This window comes from Lampetra fluviatilis, chromosome 25 (genome assembly GCF_964198595.1).
Source record: "Lampetra fluviatilis chromosome 25, kcLamFluv1.1, whole genome shotgun sequence".
Lineage (NCBI taxonomy): Eukaryota > Metazoa > Chordata > Hyperoartia > Petromyzontiformes > Petromyzontidae > Lampetra > Lampetra fluviatilis.
In genome coordinates, this window is record NC_136299.1 from 8,096,269 (window position 1) to 8,121,147 (window position 24,879).

The 24,879-nt window shown below is 52.2% G+C and overlaps 1 protein-coding gene across 1 annotated transcript in view; it reads left to right on the top strand.

Moving 5' to 3' along the window:
• The window catches only part of LOC144941761 (uncharacterized), a 92,122-nt gene that overhangs the window by 18,448 nt on the left and 48,795 nt on the right, over positions 1 to 24,879 (top strand). The window contains exons 2-9 of the mRNA XM_078868183.1: positions 2,561 to 2,656; positions 3,647 to 3,971; positions 7,584 to 7,726; positions 12,971 to 13,153; positions 16,730 to 16,801; positions 18,202 to 18,379; positions 22,434 to 22,584; positions 22,986 to 23,117. Coding sequence (XP_078724309.1) covers positions 2,561 to 2,656; positions 3,647 to 3,971; positions 7,584 to 7,726; positions 12,971 to 13,153; positions 16,730 to 16,801; positions 18,202 to 18,379; positions 22,434 to 22,584; positions 22,986 to 23,117 — 1,280 coding nt within the window. The remainder of the gene's footprint in view (positions 1 to 2,560; positions 2,657 to 3,646; positions 3,972 to 7,583; positions 7,727 to 12,970; positions 13,154 to 16,729; positions 16,802 to 18,201; positions 18,380 to 22,433; positions 22,585 to 22,985; positions 23,118 to 24,879) is intronic.

The window sequence follows — 24,879 nt, forward strand, 5'->3', positions numbered from 1 at the left end:
CTGCGCGTGAACGTCCGGCCGCCTTTGTCTTCCCGTATTCACACGTGGTGGAGATGGTGGGGGGGGGGTGTGTGTTGCTGGGAGAAGTGGAGGGTGGGTGGGTGGGGAAGGAGATGAAAGTGGGGGGGAGGGTGCTGCCGATCCGCTTATCCTAAATGATATATGGGTGTTGTGACAGTGCCCTTCAATACCGCCACATTGTGTGTGTAGGTGTGTTAGTGTAGGTGTGTTAGCGTAGTGGTGTTCGTGTAGGTGTGTTGATGGGGAGCGGTAGTGTAGAGCGCTGTGCTACGAACCCGGCGACCCGAGTTCGATTCCCGCTCACAACCAATACCGGTGACGATTATCTGAACCGGTCTCGGGCCTCCCTGAGGTCAACTCAGACGCAAATGGGTACCTGGTGCGGTGTGTAAAAAAACACGTTGCCACTGGGGAGACAAAGGCGGTCGGGTGTGATGCTTGCCATCCCATGCTGTCTCGCTGACAGCACTTGCCTCAACAGTCTGTTTAGGTTAGACGGGGGATTTTTATCTTTGTTGGTGCAGGTGTGTTAGTGGAGGTGTACATGCGTGAGTCTAGGTGGAGAACGGTGGCGCAGCGGTTAGCTCACAGTGTCCATCCAGCCCGTAATGAGTGCTCGGCACGGCGTGCAAACATCAGCACCGGGGAGACAAAGACGGCCAGGCGTGGTTTTGCCCACCCCCATCGTGTGCCGTTCTGGCTTTAATAGGCCCACGCTAACAGCACTTGCCCCTACAGTCTGTGTGGGCTACACGGGGGGTCTTTGTATTGTGTTATTGTGTTTGCGTAATGGGGAGCGGTAGTGTAGCGGTTAGCGCTACGAACCCGGCGACCCGAGTTCGATTCCCACTCACGGCCTGGGCCTCCCCTAGGTCGACTCAGCCTCAAATGAGTACCCGGTGCGATTTGTAAACATCGCCACTGGGGAGACAAAGGCGGTCGGGCGTGGTGCTGACCACCCACCTCATTCGTGTGCCGTTCCGCCTTTCATAGGTGCTCGCGAACAGCACTTGCCCCTACAGTCTGTTAAGGCTATACGGGGGGGTCTTTGTCTTTGTACTGCGTAGGCGTGTGTTAGTGCAGGTGGTGTGCTCGCCGCGCTACGAACCCGGCGACCTGAGTTCACACCCGTTGGCGCGTGCTATGGGATTGCCCTAGATCGACTCAGCCGAAATTTTCGGTGTGTAAACATCGGCACAGGGGATATAAAGACGGCCTGGAGTAGCGCTGTCCACACCTACCCCATTATACCTCGTTCCCGGGGCCTCATAGGTGCGACTCGCTAACAGCACTTGCCCCAACAGCCTGTGTGGTCCTTCACGGGGGTCTTTGTGTGTGTGTACATCTTTGTGTGTGTGTGTACATCATCGTCTTTGTGTGTGTGTGTACATCATTGTGTGTGTGTACATCATTGTGTGTGTGTGTACATCATCGTCTTTGTGTGTGTACATCATTGTGTGTGTATATCATTGTCTCTGTGTGTGTGTGTACATCATCGTCTTTGTGTGTGTGTACATCATTGTGTGTGTGTACATCATTGTGTGTGTGTACATCATTGTCTTTGTGTGTATGTGTGTACATCGTTGTGTGTGTGTGTGTACATCATTGTGTGTGTGTGTACATCATTGTGTGTGTGTGTACATCATTGTCTTTGTGTGTGTGTACATCATTGTGTGTGTGTGTACATCATTGTCTCTGTGTGTGTGTGTGTACATCATTGTGTGTGTGTGTGTACATCATTGTCTTTGTGTGTGTGTACATCATTGTGTGTGTGTGTGTGTACATCATTGTCTCTGTGTGTGTGTGTGTACATCATTGTGTGTGTGTGTACATCATTGTCTTTGTGTGTGTGTACATCATTGTGTGTGTGTGTGTACATCATTGTCTCTGTGTGTGTGTGTACATCATTGTGTGTGTGTACATCATTGTCTTTGTGTGTGTGTACATCATTGTGTGTGTGTACATCATTGTCTTTGTGTGTGTGTACATCATTGTGTGTGTGTGTGTGTACATCATTGTCTGTGTGTGTGTGTGTGTACATCATTGTGTGTGTGTACATCATTGTCTGTGTGTGTGTACATCATTGTGTGTGTGTGTGTGTACATCATTGTCTCTGTGTGTGTGTACATCATTGTGTGTGTGTGTACATCATTGTGTGTGTGTGTGTGTGTACATCATTGTCTCTGTGTGTGTGTACATCATTGTCTCTGTGTGTGTGTGTACATCATTGTCTTTCTGCAATCTCGCTCAGTGGCCTTCAATCCCTGGCCGGCCGACTCATTGCATCACCCCCCTCCTCGCTTCCACCCCTTCTACCCCCCCCACCTCTCCCCTTCTTCCTTAACCTCCACTCACCTCCCCCTCACCTCGACTGCTCCCAGGGCCCCCTCCTCACCTCTGCTCCCTTCATTTCACATATCGCCTCCCCCTCCACCCCCACTCTGCTCACTTCTCATCATCTTGCCCACTCCTTTAGTCACCACTCACCTCCCCCTCCCTCTCTCTCTCTGGACCCCCCCCCCCCTCCTCGTCTCCCTAGCCCTGTGGTGCGACTTTGAGGATCAGTGCCGGTGGGAGGTGAGCGGAGAAATCCCGGACTGGATCGTGAACTCATCCGACACGAATTCTGGATCGGGTGAGTGACCCCCCGCCCCCACTCCCCCCCCCCACCGCCCTTAGCGACAGAATACTCCAACCGAGAGGTTCGGTTCCAGGATATCCCACGTCGAGGTGCCTCCACCGCATTGCGGGGGCTCGAGAGGGCGGCCCTAAATGAACCACGACACCTCGCTGGCTGATCTCGTCAAGAAGCATAAACCACCATCACGCAAACTCGGGTGGACTTCCTCGCAACAACAGCCACTTCTGGGCCGGCACATCGAACAGCAACGGTGGTCACCGCATCGCGCGGCGCTTTCAGATGCGCTTCTGCGGCAGTCTGGAACGTTCTCTTCCATTCCGATATTAGGAAGCCACTTGGAGCTAAGCACTTTTTAATATCTAGATTTTGCAAGGTCATTTCTTTAGAAGCGCTTTTTGTGTGTAGTTTGTTGTCTTACACCCGCACCTCCGATGAACACGGTTGGCTACGTACGGTGCGAAAGAAGTTCAACTTGCATACATGGGGTACTTGGCCTTCTCTTCTATGCTGGAGGAGGTGGCAGCACCCTCACTTCACCCCGCCACACGCCACCAGCCGATCGATAAATGCGGGTGACGACTTTAAGAAACGTTACAAAACAAATATACGGCACTTGGATTTGTAAATAATCAGCGGTTTGAAATTACGTAATATTTATGCACACCACATAAAACATCCCGCGTATAGCCTCACTGTATAAAGTGCTGTTAGAGAGCACCTATTAAGGCCAGCATGGTCGCTCCAATGGGTGGCGTGAACAGTACCAATCCCGTCCGCCTTTGTCTTCCCAAGTGCTGATGTTTCTGCACCGCACCAGGTGCTCGATTTAAAGCGGAGTCGACCTCGTGGCGGCATATCCACGGCTCAGACAGACAGTATCGCCACTGGCGGTGAGCGGCAGTCGACCTCGGGTCGTAGCGCAGTGCGCTAACCACTACCCCACCGCTCCCCCTCCCTCCCTCTCCACCCTCCCCGTTGCCACAGGACACTTTCTCACCCTGAGCCCCGCTAGCCACCACCACCACCACCAGTGGCCCGAGGATGGGGACGCAGGGATCGATGGAGGGGAGGATCCCCGTGCGGTGCCGGTGCCGGGGGGGTTTGAAGCGCGGCACGGTGACCACGCGGTCCTCGCGAGGAGTCCGGCTCTGGGGTTCGCCGCCCGCGGCTGCCGCTTCTGTGCCGGGGTCGCGGCCCGGCGACTCGGGGCCACCCGGGACGGCCCCTCGTGGGACCTGCGCGTGTCCGTCTACGGCCCCTCTAACGCGCGTGTCATCGCCTTCGCGAACCTTACCCTCGGTGAGGAACGGTGAGTGGCTTCTCTGATCTTTATGTATCTACCATGAAGTACTCCGCTCTTTGTACGACGATCCCAGCAGATGGAGCATGTCCTTAGCGCACGTGTCCAGTAAATCTGTGTAGTGACTGAGCGAGAGACACGAAGAGTAGGAGGCACTCTGTTTATTAACGCGGCCTGACAGTGACACTGGGTAACTACGGCTCCCAGTCAGGACAGCTGCTAGCCTGCCTGACTGGGTGACGCCCAAGATGGTGAAGACGACGACGAGAAGGACGGTGAAGACTTCAGCAGCACAACGGGGATCCCCCCACTCCACACGACAGCCCCGAGGTCCCCTCCAAGGGCCCCTCTTTTAATCTCAGCGCGGCCTAGCCCCGCCCCCGGCCACGCCGCCTTTCTAGAACCTACTAGCAGGTTCCTCGATGTGCCCCTTCCGTGACCTTTCCCCTAGATCCCGCTCTGGTCTATCACGTGACCTGCTGACGTCAGGGCTGCTCTAGCTGCAGATCCCCTTCCCCGCCAGCAGCCAGCGCTACGCTGCTACGTGACCGATTCTATGTCACTACACATGCAGTACGCACACACAGTACACGCACAGTACACACACAATGTTGTCACACGTCCGACCTCATAGCCGCATGTAGAGTGAATTCAAACCACATAAAATAGCGGGTAGAAATAGGTGAGCCGCATATAAGCACCGCTGCCAACACAGCCATCAGAAGAAGCAGCGAGGCCATTATTGTATCCGTGCTCATTAATCCACAACAGGAGCTGCAGGGTTAACCCTACGGGAACCCTGGCACGCAAAGATGGAATGGTCGCACACTGAGAAACAAGCGCTTGCATCACGACACCGCGTTCACAGCCTAATACTATTAATGTAGACGACGACGATGACGGTGAGAGGTAAGAATGTATTACTGCTTCCTCCCCCCTCTGTGCGAATTTACAGAAATTGACCCGAGCGTTGACCCCAATACGGAAACGAATTTCCGAGCAAGGCGCAAAACATTGTTTCGTGAAGAACATCTACACATGCTGCACGTGCACAATAGGCATAGACAAAGATCCCCCATATAGCCCTTAGCAGACTGTTGGGGCAAGTGCTGTTAGCGAGTAGCATCTATGAAGGACGTAACGGCACACGAGGGGGTGGGTGGCCAGCACCACGCTCGGCCGCCTTTGTCTCCCTAGTGGCGATGTTTACGCACTGCACAAGGTACTCATTTGAGGCTGAGTCGGCCTAGGGGAGGGCCCAGAACGTGCACACACACAAAGAACCCCCATATAGCCCTTAACAGACTGTTGAGGCAAGTGCTGTTAGCGAGTAGCACCTATGACGGCAGGCGTGATGCAGAATTGGGTGGGGTTGGCCTCTGCACCACGCCCGGCCGCCTTTGTCTCTCCCAAGCGCTGATGTTTACACACCGCACCAGGTACTCGTGTAAGGCTGAGTCGGCCCCAGTGGAATCGCCTAGGACTGGTTCGGATATTCTCCCCGCTGATGTCGGCCGTGAGTGGCAGAGCGCGCTAATCACTGCGCCACCGCTCCCCGTACACACACACACGTGAAATCACGTGTTTAATTAGTAAACATGTTCGTCGATAACACTGTCCGACCTTACAATAATACAAATAGATGAGAGGAGTGTATGTGCTATCAATAATTGATGCGCTATAAAGAAGGGCTAATGCTCGAAACGTCAACTCTCATATTTATTATTTTCCTTTGAAGGCCACACACACACAAGCATAATTATTATTGATGAACCCGTTAAATTGTTGGTGATTGTGTTTGTAGTGCAGCGGTTACGAACCCGGCGACCCGAGTTCGATTCCCGCTCACGGCCAACACCGCCGACGATGACCTGAACCGGTCCTGGTCCTCCCCTAGGTCGACTCAGCCTCAAATGAGTACCTGGCGCGGTGCGCAAAAAATATCGATACTCGGGAGACAAAGGCGGCCGGGCGTGGTGCTGGCCACCAACCCACCCCCTCATTATAATTTCGAATGTCAACAATTTGTCGCTACGATCAGGACATTGCTGCTACACCAACTCCATGACGGGGGGCTGGGTGGAGGTCGGAATGGGGTGTCAGCTGGGAGGCGGGGATCGCTTACGGTCGGATGTCGTTACGTGGCCTCGAGTTATAACCTCAGGGAAACAATCGCGAAAATATGACCCTGAAGTCGCGATAATTTTCTCGCAGGGCAACGCGCAAATTCTTGATCTCGCATAGCTTCGACAAATTATTTGGCGAGGACAGCAGCTGCTGCCGCTGTTGATTTGACAGGGGCGCAAAGACAAAGACCACCCCCCCCCGTGTAGCCTTAACAGACTGTTACCTTTGAAGGCCACAACGGCACTAACCACCACTACACTTGATTTGGCGCTTTCGTGACTGCAGGAATTATTCTTTGGTTCTTTCGGTAAAGTCACGTAGAAAGAGAAAATTATAAATTAAATACTAGCATACGACGTTTCGATTGCAACACAAGCAATCATCATCAGACATCAGGTACAAATGAAAGAGAAAACAAAACCTAGTAAGCTTAGAAATATAATGCGATACAACGCAGATAGTCGGCTAACATAACAGTCAACACCCTACCTGGTTGCTTACGTTCTTCCAAAGATTGCAAAATTTAAGAGAGAGATTAAACACAGAACAACCACACACACACAGGGCCACTGATGGTTGGCACTGATGATGCACTAACCACCACTACACTACCGCCCCCCTCCCCACCACACACACATGGTTACTGATGGCTGGCTCTGGTGGTGCACTAACCACCACTGCACTACCGCTCCCCTCCCCACCACCACACACACACAGGGTCACGGATGGCTGGCACTGGTGGTGCACTAACCACCACTACACTACCGCTCCCCTCCCCACCACACACACACACAGAACCACTGATGGCTGGCTCTGGTGGGGCACTAATCACCACTACACTACCGCTCCCCTCCCCACCACACACACACAGGGTTACTGATGGCTGGCTTTGATGGTGCACTAACCACCACTACACTACCGCCCCCCTCCCCACCACACACACACAGGGTTACTGATGGTTGGCACTGGTGGTGCACTAACCACCACTACACTACCGCCCCCTCCCCACCACACACACACAGGGTTACTGATGGCTGGCTCTGGTGGTGCACTAACCACCACTACACTACCGCCCCCCTCCCCACCACACACACACACACAGGGTCACTGATGGTTGGCACTGGTGGTGCACTAACCACCACTGCACTACCGCTCCCCTCCCCACCACACACACACACAGGGTTACTGATGGCTGGCACTGGTGGTGCACTAACCACCACTGCACTACCGCTCCCCTCCCCACCACACACACACACAGGGTTACTGATGGCTGGCTCTGATGGTGCACTAATCACCACTGCACTACCGCCCCCCTCCCCACCACACACACACACAGGGCCACTGGTGGCTGGCACTGATGATGCACTAACCACCACTACACTACCGCCCCCCACCCCACCACCACACACACACAGGGCCACTGATGGCTGGCACTGGTGTGCACTAACCACCACTGCACTACCGCTCCCCTCCCCACCCCACACACACACACAGGGTTACTGATGGTTGGCACTGGCGGCGCGTGTGCGTGAGCGTTGGGCGGCTGGAGGCTTCGTCCAGGCTCTCCCTCTCTTCACGCGGCTCCCCGCGGACAGCCCTGGCTCTTGACGACCTGGGACTCATCGACTGCCAGCCAGGTGCAGTGAGTGCCGTGGGAGTGAGCGGCCAGCACCCGCGCCCGATCCTCCGTTTGACTCCCCCGCCGTCACGATGTTTACACGCCGCGCCAGTTTCTCGTTCGTGTTTGTTGAACTTCTTTCGCACCGCACGTAGCCAACCGTGCGAATCGGAGGCGCGCGGGGGAAGGACAACGAACTAAACGCGAAAAAAAAGTTCGAACAAAAATGTTATTTTGTCACTATAGGCGATGATTTAAATGCGCACTGCTCGAGTGGCTTTCTAACAACGGTAGGAAGAGCGTTCCAGACGGCCGCAGAAGGGCCGTGTCCACCGTTTTTGTTCGATGGTTAGACAAAAGCCACTGCGGGGATGGTGTGTCCGTCCGTGTGTGTGTTGTGGGGAGCGGTAGTGTCGCGGTTAGCGCGCTGCACTACGGACCTGGCCACCCGAGTTCGATTCCCGCTCACGGCAAACACCAGTGACGATTATCTGAACCGGTCCTGGGCCTCCCCTAGGTCGACTCAGCCTCAAATGAGTACCTGGTGCGGTGTGTAAACATCGCCACTAGGGAGACAAAGGCGGTCGGGCGTGGTGCTGGCCACCCACCCCCTCGTGTACCGTTCCGGCCTTCATAGGTGCTCGCTAATAGCACTTGCCCCTACCGTTTGTTAAGGCTATACGGGGGATCTTTTGTGTGCGTTAGCGGTGGTGTGGGGGGAGCGGTAGTGTAGTGGTTAGCGCACCGCACTACGAACCCCTGCCGCCAGAGTTCGATTCCCGCTCGCGACCAACCACAGTGGCGGATATTTGGACCGGTCCTGAGCCTCACAAAAGTCGACTCAGCTGCCTTAAACGAGTACCTGGTGCGGGGGAGACAAAGGCGGTCGAGCGTGGTCCTGGTCACCCACCTCCTTCGTGTGCCGTTCTGGCTTTAATAGGTGCACACAAACAGCACTTGCCCCGACAGTCTGCTAGAGGCTATACGGGGGAATCCTCATCTTCGTGGTGGTGTGTGCGGCGGTGATGATGATGAGTGCGATCAAGAATGGCCATTGCCCGAGACGTCGCTCATGACGTTGTTTTTGTTTTTCTTTCAAGGCCACACACACACACCGAGTGCTGTTGACGACCGCATTGAGATTGGCTGTTTGTTTGTTTGTCACTGAACGCACAACACAATCGGACGCCCTTGTAGAGGTAACATCACAGCAACAGCAGCAGCAACATAAATAAATAAACAGACAATAAATAACATTCCTTGCATCTTAACATCGCGATTGATGGCGACTGATTGCGATGGCGTTCATCATCCAGCAGTAGATCGACAAAGGTGGGGGGAGCGGAGGGGCTGCGCATTAATTGTATCAGTATCATGATCGTTGTCGGTAGTAGTAGTGGTATGCTATTATTATTATTAATAATAATAAAGTGAAGTTACGAGTGTGGTGGCCGCGTGGTGTGGACGCGCTCCGGTCTCGAGGCTGTGAGAGCCCCTCGTGAGCGACTCGAGCCAGAACGAGCCGCTCGCCGCGTCCCACTACGCGACCTCAAAGGGCCCAGAGGGGGGGGGGTACGGGGGGGGATCAGAGGGGGGGGGTGCAGAGGGGGAGGGGGTTACAGAGGGGGTGGGGGGTACAGAGGGGGGGGGTACAGAGGGGGAGGGGGGAACAGAGGGGGGGTACAGAGGGGGAGGGGGGAACAGAGGGTGTGGGAGTAACAGAAGGGGGTGGGGGTACAGAGGGGGTGGGTACAGAGGGGGAGGGGGTACAGAGGGGGTGGGGGGGTAACAGAGGGGGAGGGGGGGAACAGAGGGGGTGGGGGGTACAGAGGGGGGGGGGGGTACAGAGGGAGGGGGGTACAGAGGGAGGGGGGTACAGAGGGGGTGGGGGTACAGAGGGGGTGGGGGTACAGAGGGGAGGGTTACAGAGGGGGTGGGGGGTACAGAGGGGGGGGGGGTACAGAGGGAGGGGGGTACAGAGGGGGTGGGGGTACAGAGGGGGAGGGGGTACAACAACATCATCAACATCATCAACATCATCATCAACATCATCCTCAACATCATCCACATCATCATCATCAACATCATCAACATCATCATCATCAACAACATCAACAACATCCTCAACATCATCATCAACATCATCCTCAACATCATCAACATCATCATCAACAACATCATCATCAACATCATCATCAACAACATCAACATCATCAACATCATCATCAACATCATCATCAACAACATCAACATCAGCAGTAGCAGCGTGCTCACAAACGTCCTCACCAACGTGCCCTGCAAAGGCCCACTCACATTTATGAACGCTCAATATTGTTATTCATATTATCATCATCATCATTGTTATAATTCTGCTCGTTTACCTGCAGGAAAGCCTCACTGAGTCTTGGGACTCTGTTTTCACGAGGTTCCTTCCAGGTTTTCGCAGTACAGGGGGGGCGGGGAGCGATGATTGCTGCTTTGCGTGTGATCCCAATTGAGTAATTTACGGTGTAACTTTACGATTTTTTTTTTCTAATTTAGGGGGCTGGACATTTTTTCCTACTATTTTGTTTACATTCCCCCACCCCCCTTCCCAATTTGTTATTTTACTCCCGATTGCGCAACGGGCGTCACGGGACGAAGAATCCATTCGTAAATCTCCGCGGAGGCAACGCGAACGGTCAGCGGAAGTTGATGTCGCAGAACTACAGCTGTGAGATCCCTTCGCACGGTTCGGAGCGGTGCAATCTCACCGGCTCTGCCACCGAGTGGAATGTTTGTCGCATGACGGTCAAAGCGATGTTTAATTTCATCGGAGCTGGAATGTCACCCAATGTTACGCGATGGGTGTTTGTCCGTTAGTCGGGGAGCGAGGGTGGTGACGAGTGCTGATTGCTCTGCGTGCGTTATATGAATTGAATACTGGTAGGAACCTCCTGGTTACACCAGACCACAGGGGATTATTGTGTCCGTCCGTCGTGCATCAAAAAATGGGGGGGGTGGGGCTGGGTGGAGAGGGGAGGGTGGGGAGGGTGGAAAGGGGCTGGGTGGGGAGGGGAGGGTGGGGAGGGGCTGGGTGGGGAGGGTGGGGCTGGGTGTGGAGGGGCTGGTCACCCCGTGGTGCCCTTATAAAACTCAACGTTTAACCTACTCACGCCGGCTTGTGCCCGCCCTCACAGTCGGGCATATTTGCGGAATACACCCCGCCGCCGTTGACCCTGGCCATTGACCGAGCAACCCAACGTTCCTACCAGGTCCCTCCGTAGGAATGTGTTCACACTCGTGGCCGTTTAGAGTAATTTGGCTGCTATAATTTCCACGTGATAAGCCACTTTGTTGAGCTATCATTTGTGGCCAGGTCGCTGATGAAAAAGAGCTGAATAGCTCAGTGCGCCTTACGTGGTAAAAAAAATATATATTCGTGGTTCTTTCGGTAATGTCACGTAAAGTCACACCTGATGATGATTGCTTGTGTTGCAGTCGAAACGTCGTGAGAATTTTGTTTTACATTTTTATTATTTTATTGTTTCCCTTCTACGTGACTTTACCGAAAGAACCAAGAATATGAATCCCTGCAGTCACGAAAGCTTTAAATCAAAAACATATATAGTTAAGTTTTCCTATGGGTCTCTGTTGGTATATGGATCTCAATGAGTATGGGTCTCTGTGGGTCTCTTATGAGTCTCAATGAGTCTGCAGAATGATGTGTTTAGAAAATTTGGCTGATATAAATTTCCACGTCGTTGAGCTTGTAATTTGTGACTGCCAGGTCGCTTCTGAAAAAATATTTTGTTTAGTTTAGTTTCTGAGACCCGGCGAGATGGCGGGCATCCGGACTGACATAGGTTGGCGTGCATCGTTGTTTTTTTTCCGGGTGTTACGTTCATCGCACGAGCAGACAAACATCCTTGAAGTAAATCAATCGGGTCCCCACTCATGGCGGAATGTGTGACCACGTGTCTGCCCCTGGAACCACTTGAAACGCGAGAACCACGGCATTTTGTCCCATGCATGAGGTCCTTCCTCTCCCATGATTGCCCTCTCGCTCGCCCGCCCGCGCGAAACTCTCCAATCGCCATGCAACCTGCCCAGACACGCGCGTGCGTTTCAAGCCAAGTGGTGTGTGCGTCTGTGTGTGTGTATACGTGTGTGTGTGTGTACGTGCGTGTCTGTGTGTGTGTACGTGTGTGGAGCGGTGGTGGAGCGGTTAGCGCGCTGCGTTACGCTCACGGCCAACACCAGTGACGATTATCTGAATCGGCCCTGGGCCTCCCCTAAGTCGACTCAGCCTCAAATGAGTACCTGGTGCGATGTGCAAACATCGCCACTAGGGAGACAAAGGCGGCTGGGCGTTGTGTTGGCCACCCACCCCCTCGTGTGCCGTGCCGGCCTTTATAGGTGCTCGCTAACAGCACTTGCCCCTACAGTCTGTTAAGGCTATACGGGGGATCTTTATCTTTGGGTGTGTGTGTACGTGTAGCAGTAGTGTAGCGGTTAGCGCGATGCGCTGCGAACCCGGCGACCCGAGTTCTCACGGCCAACACTGGTGACGATTATCTGAACCGGTCCTGGGCCTCGCCTAAGTCGACTCAGCCTCAAATTTAATGATGCTACGTTGGCACTGCGGTTGCATAAGCACAATAATATTTTAAAAAATTGGTACATTCGTCAAAAAGCACGACCATAACGAGGAACCCATTAGACAGTCTATAAAATAGGCAACGTTTCGGGCAAGGGCTCTTCTTCATGGCACATAAACAGAAAGGCCAGGGAGAGGATGATAAGACTTGGAGACTGCACTTGATGAGAATGAAACAAATATATTCTGATAACCACTTTCTAAACAATAGTTAGGCCTACATAATAGTAGCAATTGAGTCACAGACAATAATAATAATAATCATAAAACTCATTACGCATTTATATTATAAAATATTGCTGGGACATTTGAGCAAGGAATCGATGTATCTTTCTGATGAGATGCAACGCATGATAGCAGACAACGTGTGTGTACGCGTGTGTGTGTACGCGTGCGCGTGTGTGTGTACGCGTGTGTGTACGCGTGTGTGTACGCGTGTGTGTGTACGCGTGTGCGTGTGTGTGTACGCGTGCGCGTGTGTGTGTACGCGCGTGTGTGTGTACGCGTGCGCGTGTGTGTGTACGCGTGTGCGTGTGTGTGTACGCGTGCGCGTGTGTGTGTACGCGCGTGTGTGTGTACGCGTGCGCGCGTGCATATGCCCAACTTCTTTCGCACCATACGTAGACAACCGTGCCGATCGGAGGTGCGGGGCTACTCGGGACGTCCCAGGAGGAGACGGATTTCCACTCTGCGCCCCAGAACCCCAAGACGAACATCCGGCGGCGGCGGGGCGACGCGCGGCTCGGCGGGAAGAGAAGGCCGCAAACTTCGAGTTCTTGGAGAAGCGGCCGTCCCTGAACACCGAAGGCGAGCAGTGCGCACGCGGTCACCGCTCGCCTGCACGTGCACGGAACAATGTGCACGGGGCAAAGGTCCCCCCCCCCCCCCCCCCCGTGTAGCTCTCGAATAGGCGAGGGAGGTTGGGTCAAATTCATATTCTCGGTTGTTTCGGTAAAGTCACGCAGATAAAAAAATAAAAAAATACATTTTTAAATTACAAATAAATAATAAATAAAAGTAACAAAACCCACGACGTTTCGATCGCAACACAAGCGGCCTTCATCAGGCGGAGAGAAAAGAGGGGGCAAGCCTCCAAATGCAACTGCTTAGAGCGCCGTTGGCGGAGTCGCGCGAGTGAAGACCGGCACCGGGGCACGCGGGGGGGGGGGGGGGGGTACGTGTGAGGACGAGATGTGTCGTGATAGAATGAAGTTAGCAAATTCCTCGGTCCCCCCCCCCCCCCGATATTAGGAAGCCACTGGAGCTGTCCTCTTTTAAATTGTCGTCTCGATTGAAAACTAATTTCTCGAGAACTGCTTTTCGCTTTTGGTTTGTTGTCCTTCCCCCGGGCAACTCCGATGAGCGCGGTTGGCTACGTACGGTGCGAAAGAAGTTCAACTTGCATACGTGGGGTACTTGGCCTTCTCTTCTACGCTGGAGGAGGTGGCAGCACCCTCACTTCACCCCGCCACACGCCACCAGCTGATCGATAAATGCGGGTGACGACTTTAAGAAACGTTACAAATCCAACATACGGCACTTGGATTTGTAAATAATCAGCGGTTTCATATTACGCAATATTAATGCACACCACATAAAACATCCCGCGTATAAATTTCGATTTAAAGCGTTCGTGACTGCAGGGATTCATCTTCTTGGATCTTTCGGTAAAGTCACGTAAAAGGAAAATAATAAAAAATTATAAAAATAAAACATAACAAAATAATATAATAATATTATATAATATTTTGTTTTCCTTCTACGTGACTTTACCGAAAGAACCAAGAAGATGAATCCCGCGTACAGCCTCATTGTATAGAGTGCTGTTAGCGAGCACCTATTAAGGCCAGCATGGTCTCCCCAATGGGTGGCGTGAAAAGTATCAAGCCCGTCCGCCTTTGTCTCCCCAATGCTCATGATGGTTACATCATGAGCATTGGTAGCGAAACGTCGGACATCTTACCGAACTAACTGAGCCACGCAGCAGCAGCATCAACACAACCGCGAAAGAAAAACAGATATAACCTCACGCTGTCGTATTTTTAAATCCTTTATATTAAGTTCACTTGCTTGCTTGCTTGCGCGCTTACGACCGTGCAAATCTTTCGGTCGTTTTTTAACCCACTTCCCGTGATCCAATCGAGCTGACATTTTGCACACAGACTCGTTGTGCGTGACAATTTATTTTTCGTGAAAAATGTTTTTCCTAAATTTTCTACTTATTAGGAAAAAAAAATGTAATATTTAATTTAAAATACCAATGTGATAAAAATGAAACTCTTACCCAAGAAAAACAGAAATGAATAATAAAATAAAACCGATGCCACGCATATAAAGGATTTATAGTGAAAAACTTTGTTTTACGGGTTAATTTTTTGAAAGTCAAGATGGGCTTTTTTTACGTGAGATCATCGGAGGGCGAATCTTTGCAGGAACCGCCGAGGGCGATGATTTTCGGAGGCGAGCATCGTCTGTGGATTCCCAGGGCAGGCGGGCGGCACTGCAGCGCAGTTCACTCCACGCGTTTGCCCAGATGATGACGACGACGACGACGATGAGGAGGAGTGTGCGGCAGCGGCCGCTTTCGCGCCGTAGATCACATCGTCTAGCACATTCTTTTGGCCCCGCCCCCCTCCCCCTCCCGATACGTTGTGCCTGGCGCCCCCTCTCCTTCCCCCCCCCCAACTTGCTTTTAAGGGATTGCATCTTGAATCATTGCCTCACTTGATGCAGCTAATCTGGCTGTGACGGTCCCACCTGATGACGGAGACTTGTGTTGCCTCCGAAACGTCGTGATTTTTTGTTTTTTATTTTATTTTATTTTCATTAATTTTGATGTTCTACCTACGTGACTTTACCGAAAAAACCTAAGAATATGGATGATGTGTACTTGATTTTGTTACACTGCAGCGCCTTCGAGGTCAAATGAAGACACGGCGAGATGTGGCACTTAAAATGAGTTTATTGGAAAGAGAAAACAAGAAGGCAGGGCACATCCTTCCCATATCCCGTCTCTCCACTCTCTCTCTCTTGTTTGTTTTACACGTCCCATCAGACACACGGCCTTTTCTGACAGTGATTTATCGGCCGAAGAGAAGCGCCATTCTGGCCCGGTTTCGACGTTCACTTTCTCATCAGCAGCAGAGCCATACTTTGCTGGTGGACTGCCCAGATGTTTGTAGGCAAGGACCGGTTTCGACATTCAGTGGCTCGTCTTCTTGGTTCTTTCGGTAAAGTCACGTAGAAGGGAAATAATAAAATAATAAAAATAAAACATAATAAAATAATTCTCACGACGTTTCGGCCACAACGCAAGCAGCCGTCCTCAGGTGAAGACCAGGTCTGTCGGGGAGACAGCGTCTGAATGAAACACCACCACGCTTGGAGCGTATATTTAAGCTGGGTTGAAACTCCCCGCCCACCTCCTACGCATTTCACAAGTAGTACTAATCACATATCTGCATTTCCCATAAATATGCTAAATTCCTCTTGATATGCAAATTATTTTGTCAAGGCGCTCTTCCCCTTCCAACCCAGCTTAAATATACGCTCCAAGCGTGGTGGTGTTTCATTCAGACGCTGTCTCCCCGACAAACCTGTTCTGCACCTGAGGACGGCTGCTTGCGTTGTGGCTGAAACGTCGTGAGAATCGTATTTTATTATGTTTTTATTATTTTATTACTTCACTTCTACGTGACTTTACCGAAAGAACCAAGAAGATGAATCCCTGCAGTCACGAAAACTTTAAATCGTAAAATTCAGTGTCTCATCAGCAGCAGATTCAGGCAATGCTCGAACCAACGCTGTGGAACTACCAGATGCATATCGGCAAGGGGGGGGGGGGGTGTATAACATTTCACAAGGAAAGCCGCGCTAGTGTCAATAATAATTAATGTCATTGCGTTGTTTCAGTCGAGACTTTTAACCGCGTGGTTTATGGGGCTCGCAATGAAAACACGCGCGCGGTGTGAGCAGAGCCGTCCCGCCTCATTAGCCGGGACTCGCTCTGCCGCTCGGCCGAGTCTCTCGCGGGTGTCGCAGATCTCCTCTGTCGCTCGTGTGACTCGGTCAAGTAGCTCTGGAACATTCTTGCCGACCGCCCGCCGACCGACACACACACACGCGCGCGCGCGCACGCACGCGTACTCACCTGTGCACGTATCTATGCACGTGCAATGCGCTCACACACGTGCATTGCACGCGTAGGAACTGACACAAAAACTGACACACACACGGACATATGTGCAATGTACTCACATGCACTGACACACACACACACACGTGCTCCGACACACACGTATAATGCGCCCACATGCACTGACATACACACACGTGCACTGACACACACAAACACGTGTGTGTGTGTTTGTGTGCGTGCTGCAGACATCGTTATTGCCAAGAGGGACCACATTCCTGATCCCAGCGCCCTGGGAGATCCTCTGAGCCGTGGACCGGGTAACAAATACATAATCATACCCCCCCCCCATCCCACTCACTCCGTCACCTTCAGGATTAACCCCCCCCCCCCCCCCGTGGATAGGCCGCGTGCTGTCAGAGTTGCCGCGTTGCCTGAGAAACAGAATCAGAATCTTTATTTAGACTGCAGGAGGAATCCGATGAGCTATGAATCTCTTCGTTTTTTCTCTCACAGATGTCCAGTTGGGGCACGCGGTCAGAGCGTTACAACAAAAACAACAGCGACGAGCGTTAACAAACACACGACAAGAGTGCACAGCGTAGGAAAGCTAAGCCTAATCACTATCGCGTGGAAATTTATATTGGCCAAATGATCTAAATACATATTTATACAGACGCACAGAGACACATAGAGACCCACAGAGACCCTTACTCCATAGAGACCCATAGACCCACAGAGAACCATCGTAAAACTAAACTTTTCTTTTTTCTTTTACCGAGTAAGGCTCCACTGAGCTATTACATTACTTGTCAGAAGTGACCTGGCCACAATTGGTCGCTCAATGAAGAGGCTTATCGGGTGGAAATTTATATCAGCCAAATGATCTAAACACATCTTTCTACAGACGCATAGAGACTCATAGAAACCAACAGAGACCCTTACTCATAGAAACCCATAGACCCACAGCAATGTATAGCAGCCAAATATTCTAATTAATCTAAAAAATGTTTTTTGTTCCGTGTCGAGAAGTAGATTATATGTCGGAGTAATAATGCTATTATTAGAATTACTTATTTGTCCAGGATAACGGTACTGAGTCATGGGACTCTCCTTACGAGGGGCCCTGCTGTCACACTGGGTTTTTATTTCAAAGATGTTTTCATCCAATTATCGACGAGCTGTTCGTTATACACGTGGGGAGGAAAGCGGAGCACCTGGAGGACACCCACACCCTGCGCAAGGGAGCAACGCTCTATCCCCCTACAGATGGATTAAACCTTCCCCTCCCCATATCCATCTCTATCCATCTTTCTCGATCTCTCTCTTTCTCATTCCCTCCGTGTGCGTGTGTGTATCATCCGGTAGATGCCCGCTACCAGCACTTGCCCCAACAGTCTGTCATTGCCTATAACGGCAATCGTTGTCATCCAGCGGTGGATGACACACGCACAGTGGTTAGCGCACTGCGCTGCGAGCCCGACTCCCGCTCACGGCCACCAACCCCAGTGGCAGCGATTAAATTATCTAAAACCGGTCCTTGGCTTTCCCCGAGGTCAACTCGGCCTCAAATGAGCAACCGGTGCCGCGTGTGTGAAACATCGCCACGCGGTCGCCCCCCACCCGACCTCCCTCGTGCTCGCCCCGTGCTCAGCCAGCACTGGCCCCAGACGGGCCCTTCGGCGGCAACGCGGGTCACCTTTGCCGCTTGCTCCGGCAGGAGGAGAGGACGCGCTGCAGCACTGGCTCTTCACGTCGTGCGGAGCGAGCGGGGCGCGCGGCCCCACGCAGGCGCAGTGCAACAACGCCTACCGCAACAAGAACCACAGCGTGCTGGTGGGGGGGGCTCGCCTGCGCGGGGTGCAAGCCTGGCGCGTGCCCTCCACAAAGAAGTACCAGTACGTGGCGCAGTCACGCGTGGTGGTGGTGGTGGTGGTCGTGGTGGTGGTGGTGGTGGTCACAGTGGTGGTGGTGGTGGTGGTGGTGGTGGTGGTCATGATGGTGGTGATCACAGTGGTTGTGGTGGTGGTCATGATGGTGGTCACAGTGGTGGTGGTCATGGTGGTGGTGGTGGTCATGATGGTGTTGGTCACAGTGGTGGTGGTCACAGTGGTGGTGATGGTCACGGTGGTGGTGATGGTCACGGTGGTGGTGATGGTCGTGGTGGTGGTGATGGTCGTGGTGGTGGTGGTGGTGGTGGTCATGATGGTGGTGGTCACAGTGGTTGTGGTCGTGGTGGTCGTGGTCACAGTGGTTGTGGTCGTGGTGGTCGTGGTCACAGTGGTTGTGGTCGTGGTGGTCGTGGTGGTGGTCATGATGGTGGTGGTGGTCACAGTGGTGGTGGTCATGATGGTGGTGGTCACGGTGGTGGTGGTCATGATGGTGGTGGTCACGGTGGTAGTGGTGGTCATGGTGGTGGTGGTGGTCATGATGGTGGTGGTCACAGTGGTGGTGGTCACAGTGGTGGTGATGGTCACGGTGGTGGTGGTCACGGTGGTGGTGGTCACGGTGGTGGTGGTCATGGTGGTGGTGGTGGTCATGATGGTGGTGGTCACAGTGGTGGTGGTCACAGTGGTGGTGATGGTCACGGTGGTGGTGATGGTCACGGTGGTGGTGATGGTCGTGGTGGTGGTGATGGTCACGGTGGTGGTGATGGTCACGGTGGTGGTGATGGTCGTGGTGGTGGTGATGGTCACGGTGGTGATGGTAGTCGTGGTGGTCATGGTGGTGGTGGTCACAGTAGTTGTGGTCGTGGTGATGATCTTGGTGGTGGTGATGGTGGTGGTCATTGTGGTGGTCACAGTGGTGATGGTCTTGGTGGTGGTGGTCATAGTGGTGGTGATGGTCACGGTGGTGGTGGTGGTGGTAATCATGCTGGGTCTGCCCCGTGACCTCCTGCCAGCAGCGAGCCTTCAACATTTCACAGTGGCCTCAGTGTGCACCTAGCCTGGCATAAGCGCCGTGGTGACATCGCCGCCACTTTCGTGGCGAACGGCCATTGTCGGTGAGAGTGAAGCATCCGAACCAAGGGTTTGCGCAGATCGGGACGGAAATACCCAGGCACAGTCGTAGTGGTGGCCCGGTAGTGGTCACGTGTCGTCTCTAGACGTAGTTCGCAATTGGGCGTCCGGCAATTGCCCGAACCCTGCGGAGTCCTCTACCCATGCAAGTTTAGTCGCTCAATTCATTTTAAAATTAACAACAACAACAACAACATTCACGCGGGAGGAAAGGTCTCTCGTCAGACCAAGACCCTCTCTCTGGCTAAGACGCAGAGTGGCCGAGGCTTGCCGTGTAATAGCCGATCGTCTGCGACAGGTGCAGTGGTCAATTCAAGGAAGCGACAACACGAGACGAGGGAATGATTGGGGGTGTGGGGAAGGGTGGGGGGGTGTGTGGGGGTGGGTGGGTGGGTGTGGGATTCCCATCCCCACGAAGCCGATCAATGACATTCAGAGATCGCGGGCATCGTCACATCACCCAGCGGCCGCGTACGTTGGTGTGTCCGGGGAAATCTTCACCCGTTAATGACACCAGGAGATATGTAGCAATATTTTTTTGCGATTTATTTTCTTATATTTTTTTACAAAAAAACGTCATCTGTCACCTTTTTTTTTCTCACCAATTATATTCCGGTTGTCGCTATCGGTGTCATGTTTCCAAGATAAGGAAAACATAAACGAAATATTTCCTTTGGGTACTCTTGCAGGCAGCGGTGCATCACCCCTGTGTCAGAGAGCGGCACCCAGAGGTTGACATTGCAGAGCTACTTCTGAAGTCACCTCGATAAGGCCCCTTTCTCCGCACTTGGGGCCCAACGCATCCCTGCCCTGCTGAGAGCCTCCGTCATTCGGCAATCTGGCCAATATAGGGCTTTTTAAAATCCTTTATATTAAGTTCACTTGCGCGCTTGATTGCTTGCTTGCTTACGACCGTGCAAATCTTTCGGTCGTTTTTTAACCCACTTCCCGTGATCTAATCGAGCTGACATTTTCCACACAGACTCGTTGTGCGTGACAATTAATGTTCGTGGAAATTTTTTTTCCAAAATTTTACACTTTTTAGGACAAAAATATTATATTTAATTACCAATTGCTTAATGGTGCCATGCAATCATCTGACCCATAGGTGGCATCCATCTCAAGCCAGAGGACGAGAGGACTCTAGCCGCCACGCACATAAAGGATTTATAGTGAAAAACTTTGTTTTTACGGGTTATACTTGTTATTGATATTATTCATGCAGCTGGAATTGCGCGAAATTCAGTGACCAGGTTGAGACCATCAGCTCTCTACACTTTATGGTTTGATCACAACTTTGTCGGTCTACGCGTGAGTCTATGCGGTCGCTAAGTTTTTAAATGGGTTGAAAACAAGTCTTTGGGTCTCCGGATGAGTATATGGGTCTCTAAATGGCTCTGCGGCTCTCTGTCGAGCCCATGGCTCTCCAAGTTTGTTTCCCTATGGGTCTAAAAAAGACCTATGGGTCTCTGTGCAAGTCATCAGTGACCGAGTGAAAACCATCAACTCACTGCACTTCTAATCACCGGTGGCTAAACCCCAGACTCCAACTCAGCTCTCTCCGCATCTTTGAACCACCTGGCCGCTTCAGCTCCTGAAAAAGCTCCCGGCACGCGGGGCAAAACGTCGGACTTCACGCCGAACGACACGGGAGAGCTTCGTGGTTAGCGGCAAGAGCCCTACCCGAGGAATACCACGGACAGCACTGCGCTTGGGGCTGCGCTGACACTTTAAATAAGATTGGTATCGAGGATGTCTGAGTTGCAGGGCTGGTGTGGATTTGTCAGGATATCATTTTCAGATGAATGTGGATTCGCGGATTCGATGTGCCGCTACCCTTTTCTGCCCAATTTTCACGTCACCAGGGCGCTTATGAATAATCACATTTGTCCGTGTGCAAGTCCCCCTGTACGCGTGCCGGTGCTCTGTCAATCCACTGCTGGATGAGCGTCTCGCGTCTATGCAGTTGGTGGGGTGGTTATTTGACCATACTTCACCACGCTGGTCGCTAGGGCGTGGAGCGTAAGACGTCGCACGCGCATCGACCGCGTCGTTAGCCCCTGGCCCTGATGGGCCCCAAGCCAGATTCAGCGCTTGTTGCAGCAGAAGAGGTTCGCGGTTCGAATCCAGCAGGCCACTCTGGTTTATCACTGCCGTGGGACAGCGTGTGAAAAAGAGCTTCATGGCTCATCGGATTCCTCCAGGGTAAATACAGATTCTGATTCTGTGTCAACGGTTGAGAGCCAGGGTCACGGCACTTCCTCAACGCAAGTACCAAATGGACTCAAGTAGTCGGGTACCACTGCCCCCCAGGTGCCCTTGCCCCCCCGCCCCGTCACCCCCATCCCCTCCCTTGCCCCCCAGCCCACGGTTGGTAACATCTTCTTAGGTTTTTTCGGTAAAGTCACGTAGGTAAAACATCAAAATGAATGAAAATAAAATAAAATAAAATAAAAAATCACGACGTTTCGGAGGCCGTGATTTTTTATTTTATTTTATTTTCATTCATTTTGATGTTTTACCTACGTGACTTTACCGAAAAAACCTAAGAAGATGATTCCTTGCAGTCACGAAAGCTTCAAATCTAGAACACGGTTGGTAAGTTTCCAGTTGTGGCTATGGGGGTTATCGTGTTTACAGGGAGCGGTAGCGTAGCGGTTAGCGCTACGCTGCGCTACGAACCCGGCGTGCTGAGTTCAATTCCCACTCACGGCCAACACCAACACCTGTAGCGAATATCTCAACCGGTGTCTGGGCGTCCCCTAGGTCGACTCAGCCGCAAATGAGTGCCTGGTTCAGTGTGTTAAAAACATCGCCTCGTGTGCCGCGCCGGCCTTCATAGGCGTTGCTCGCTAACAGCACTTGCCCCAACAGTCTGTTAAGGCTACGCGGGGGATCTTTGTCTTGAGAAGCTCGCCGCCCGCTCTCCCAGGATCTCCGCGTACGGCGCCGCGGGCGGCAGCGGCGGCAAGAACAGCAACCAGCGGTCGCACGGCGTCTTCATCGCGGCCATCTTCACGCTCTACCAGGACGAGGTGCTGCACCTCCTCGTGGGCCAGCAGGGCGAGGACGCCTGCCCCTCGGTGAGCCGAGCCCCCCGCCCCCCCCCCCCCCCATATTATTTAATTTGGCCCGTTGAGTCTCAGAAGTTGTCCAGAGATAAATCCATCTGACCACAGGGAGAGAGGGACTTGGAAACTCCAAATATACAGCAGCAGGCATCAGGGTCTGGATCGAACCCACGACCTCCTGTATATCAGGCGAGGTAGTTCACATCTCCTAGCCACTGTGATGATGATGAGAGAGAGACACGCAAACTCCAAATATACAGCAGCAGGCGTCAGGGTCTGGATCGAACCCACGACCTCCTGCACACCAGGCGAGGTAGTCAACATCTCCTAGCCACCGTGGCACCTCCAAAGATCTTCACCGTTTAAAGTTGCTCGCCCTGTCTGAAGCTGTTCGCCCTGTCGTGCCGCTCTAGACGGTCGAGGACATCCAGGAGATCTGTCTCGGGGAGTCCGATCGGATCGAGGAGGAACATCGCACCAACGGCAGCGTCAGCTGGTGGGCGGGAGGCGGCGGCGGGGGTGGCGGAGCCACCTTCGTCTTCCGGGTTCGTCTCCCTCCCCCGCCCCCCACCCCCCACCCCCTACCCCCCACCCCCCTTCAGCCATCCCGCTAGGAAAGTATCGTAAAATATCTCCACGAATGACGTGGCATTGGGATACCTTTGTAGACCTACCATTGCCCGCAGACCCACGTTGCCCACACACTAACATTGCCCATTGAATTTCGATTTAAATTCTAGATTTGAAGCTTTCGTGACTGCAATGATTCATATTCTCAGGTTTTTTTCGGTAAAGTCACGTAGGTAAAAACATTAAAATTAATGAAAGTAAAATAAAACAAAACAAAATAAAATTCACGACGTTTCGGAGGCAACACAAGTCTCCGTCATCAGGTGGGACCGTCACAGCCGAATTAGCTGCATCAAGTGAAGCAATGATTCAAGATGTAATCCCTTATAAGCAAGTTGAAGGGAGGTGGAGAGGGGGGGGGGGGAGAGCTTATCAGGCTGTGGTAGCCAATGAATGGAAACGTATCGGGAGGGAGGAGGAGCGGTGATCAAAGACTGCACGCAGTGCTCAACACAATGAATGGAGACGTGTCGGGACGGAGGGCGAGCGGCGATCAAAGACTGCACGCAGTGCTCAACACAATGAATGGAGACGCGCCGGGACGGAGGGCGAGCGGTGATCAAAGACATCACGTAGTGCTCAACACAATGAATGGAAACGTGGCGAGCGGTGATCAAAGAACAATGAAGAGATTACTGTTAAACACTGTGGATGTTAACACTCGGTGAAGTAAATTAAAATAGTGCCTGTCAGATAAGATGGTCCAAAAAGTGTAATTAAGTCTTTTTTGCGTGGTTAATAACATCTTTCCAGTGATTACTGAGTTTGTACCCATCATCACGGTTGAAATTATGTCTGTGTTTGTATATTTGTATGGCTTCGTGTACAAACCTTTGATGGTAGCCCGGAGGTTTGCAGAGAACCTTGGTCTCGGAAAAGACAATTTCATGAGAGCCCGCCGAGTTGTAGCAATGATCGGCAACGGCCGAAGAATCAGTTCTGCCGTGTTTCAGATCTGACTTGTGCTCGCGGACACGATCAGCAACATGACGTTTTGTTTCTCCAATGTAGCAATCACCACAAATGCAACTCAATTTGTAGACTCCAGGATACTGTAAGTCAGGAACGACATCCTTCACAGATGGAATCAGATCACGGATTTTATGCACTGTACTGAATCGGACTTGGATCTTATGTTTGTTTAGAATTTTGGAGATCTTTTTGGTCACGCCTGCTATGTATGGTAACGTGATAGTTTTGGTCAGAGTTTCATGTGGTTGTTTCTGTGTGGTGGGAGAGACAGCTTGGCGGATAGTGCGGTCAGAGTATCCGTTCATCCTGAGGGCCCGATGTACATGTCTTAATTCATCAGTCAGGTGGTGTTGGTCAGAAATGCCATGGGCTCTGTGGTATAGCGTTTTGATGAGAGAATTCTTTTGAGATGGGTGGTGGTGGGAATCCGGTTTCAAGTAGGAATTTGTGTGGGTGGCTTTCCTGTAGACAGAATGTCCCAAGGATCCGTCAAGCCTCCTCTTAAACAGAATATCCAAGAATGGTAGTTTACCGTCTTTCTCCACTTCCATGGTGAATCTGATAGATGGGTGTCTAGAATTGATGTGGTCCAAGAAGTGGTTCAATGCTGGGAGGCCATGTGGCCAGATGACGAAAGTGTCATCCACATATCTCTTCCACAGGGAAGGACGCAGGGTGGATGTCTGGATGGCGTCTGATTCAAAC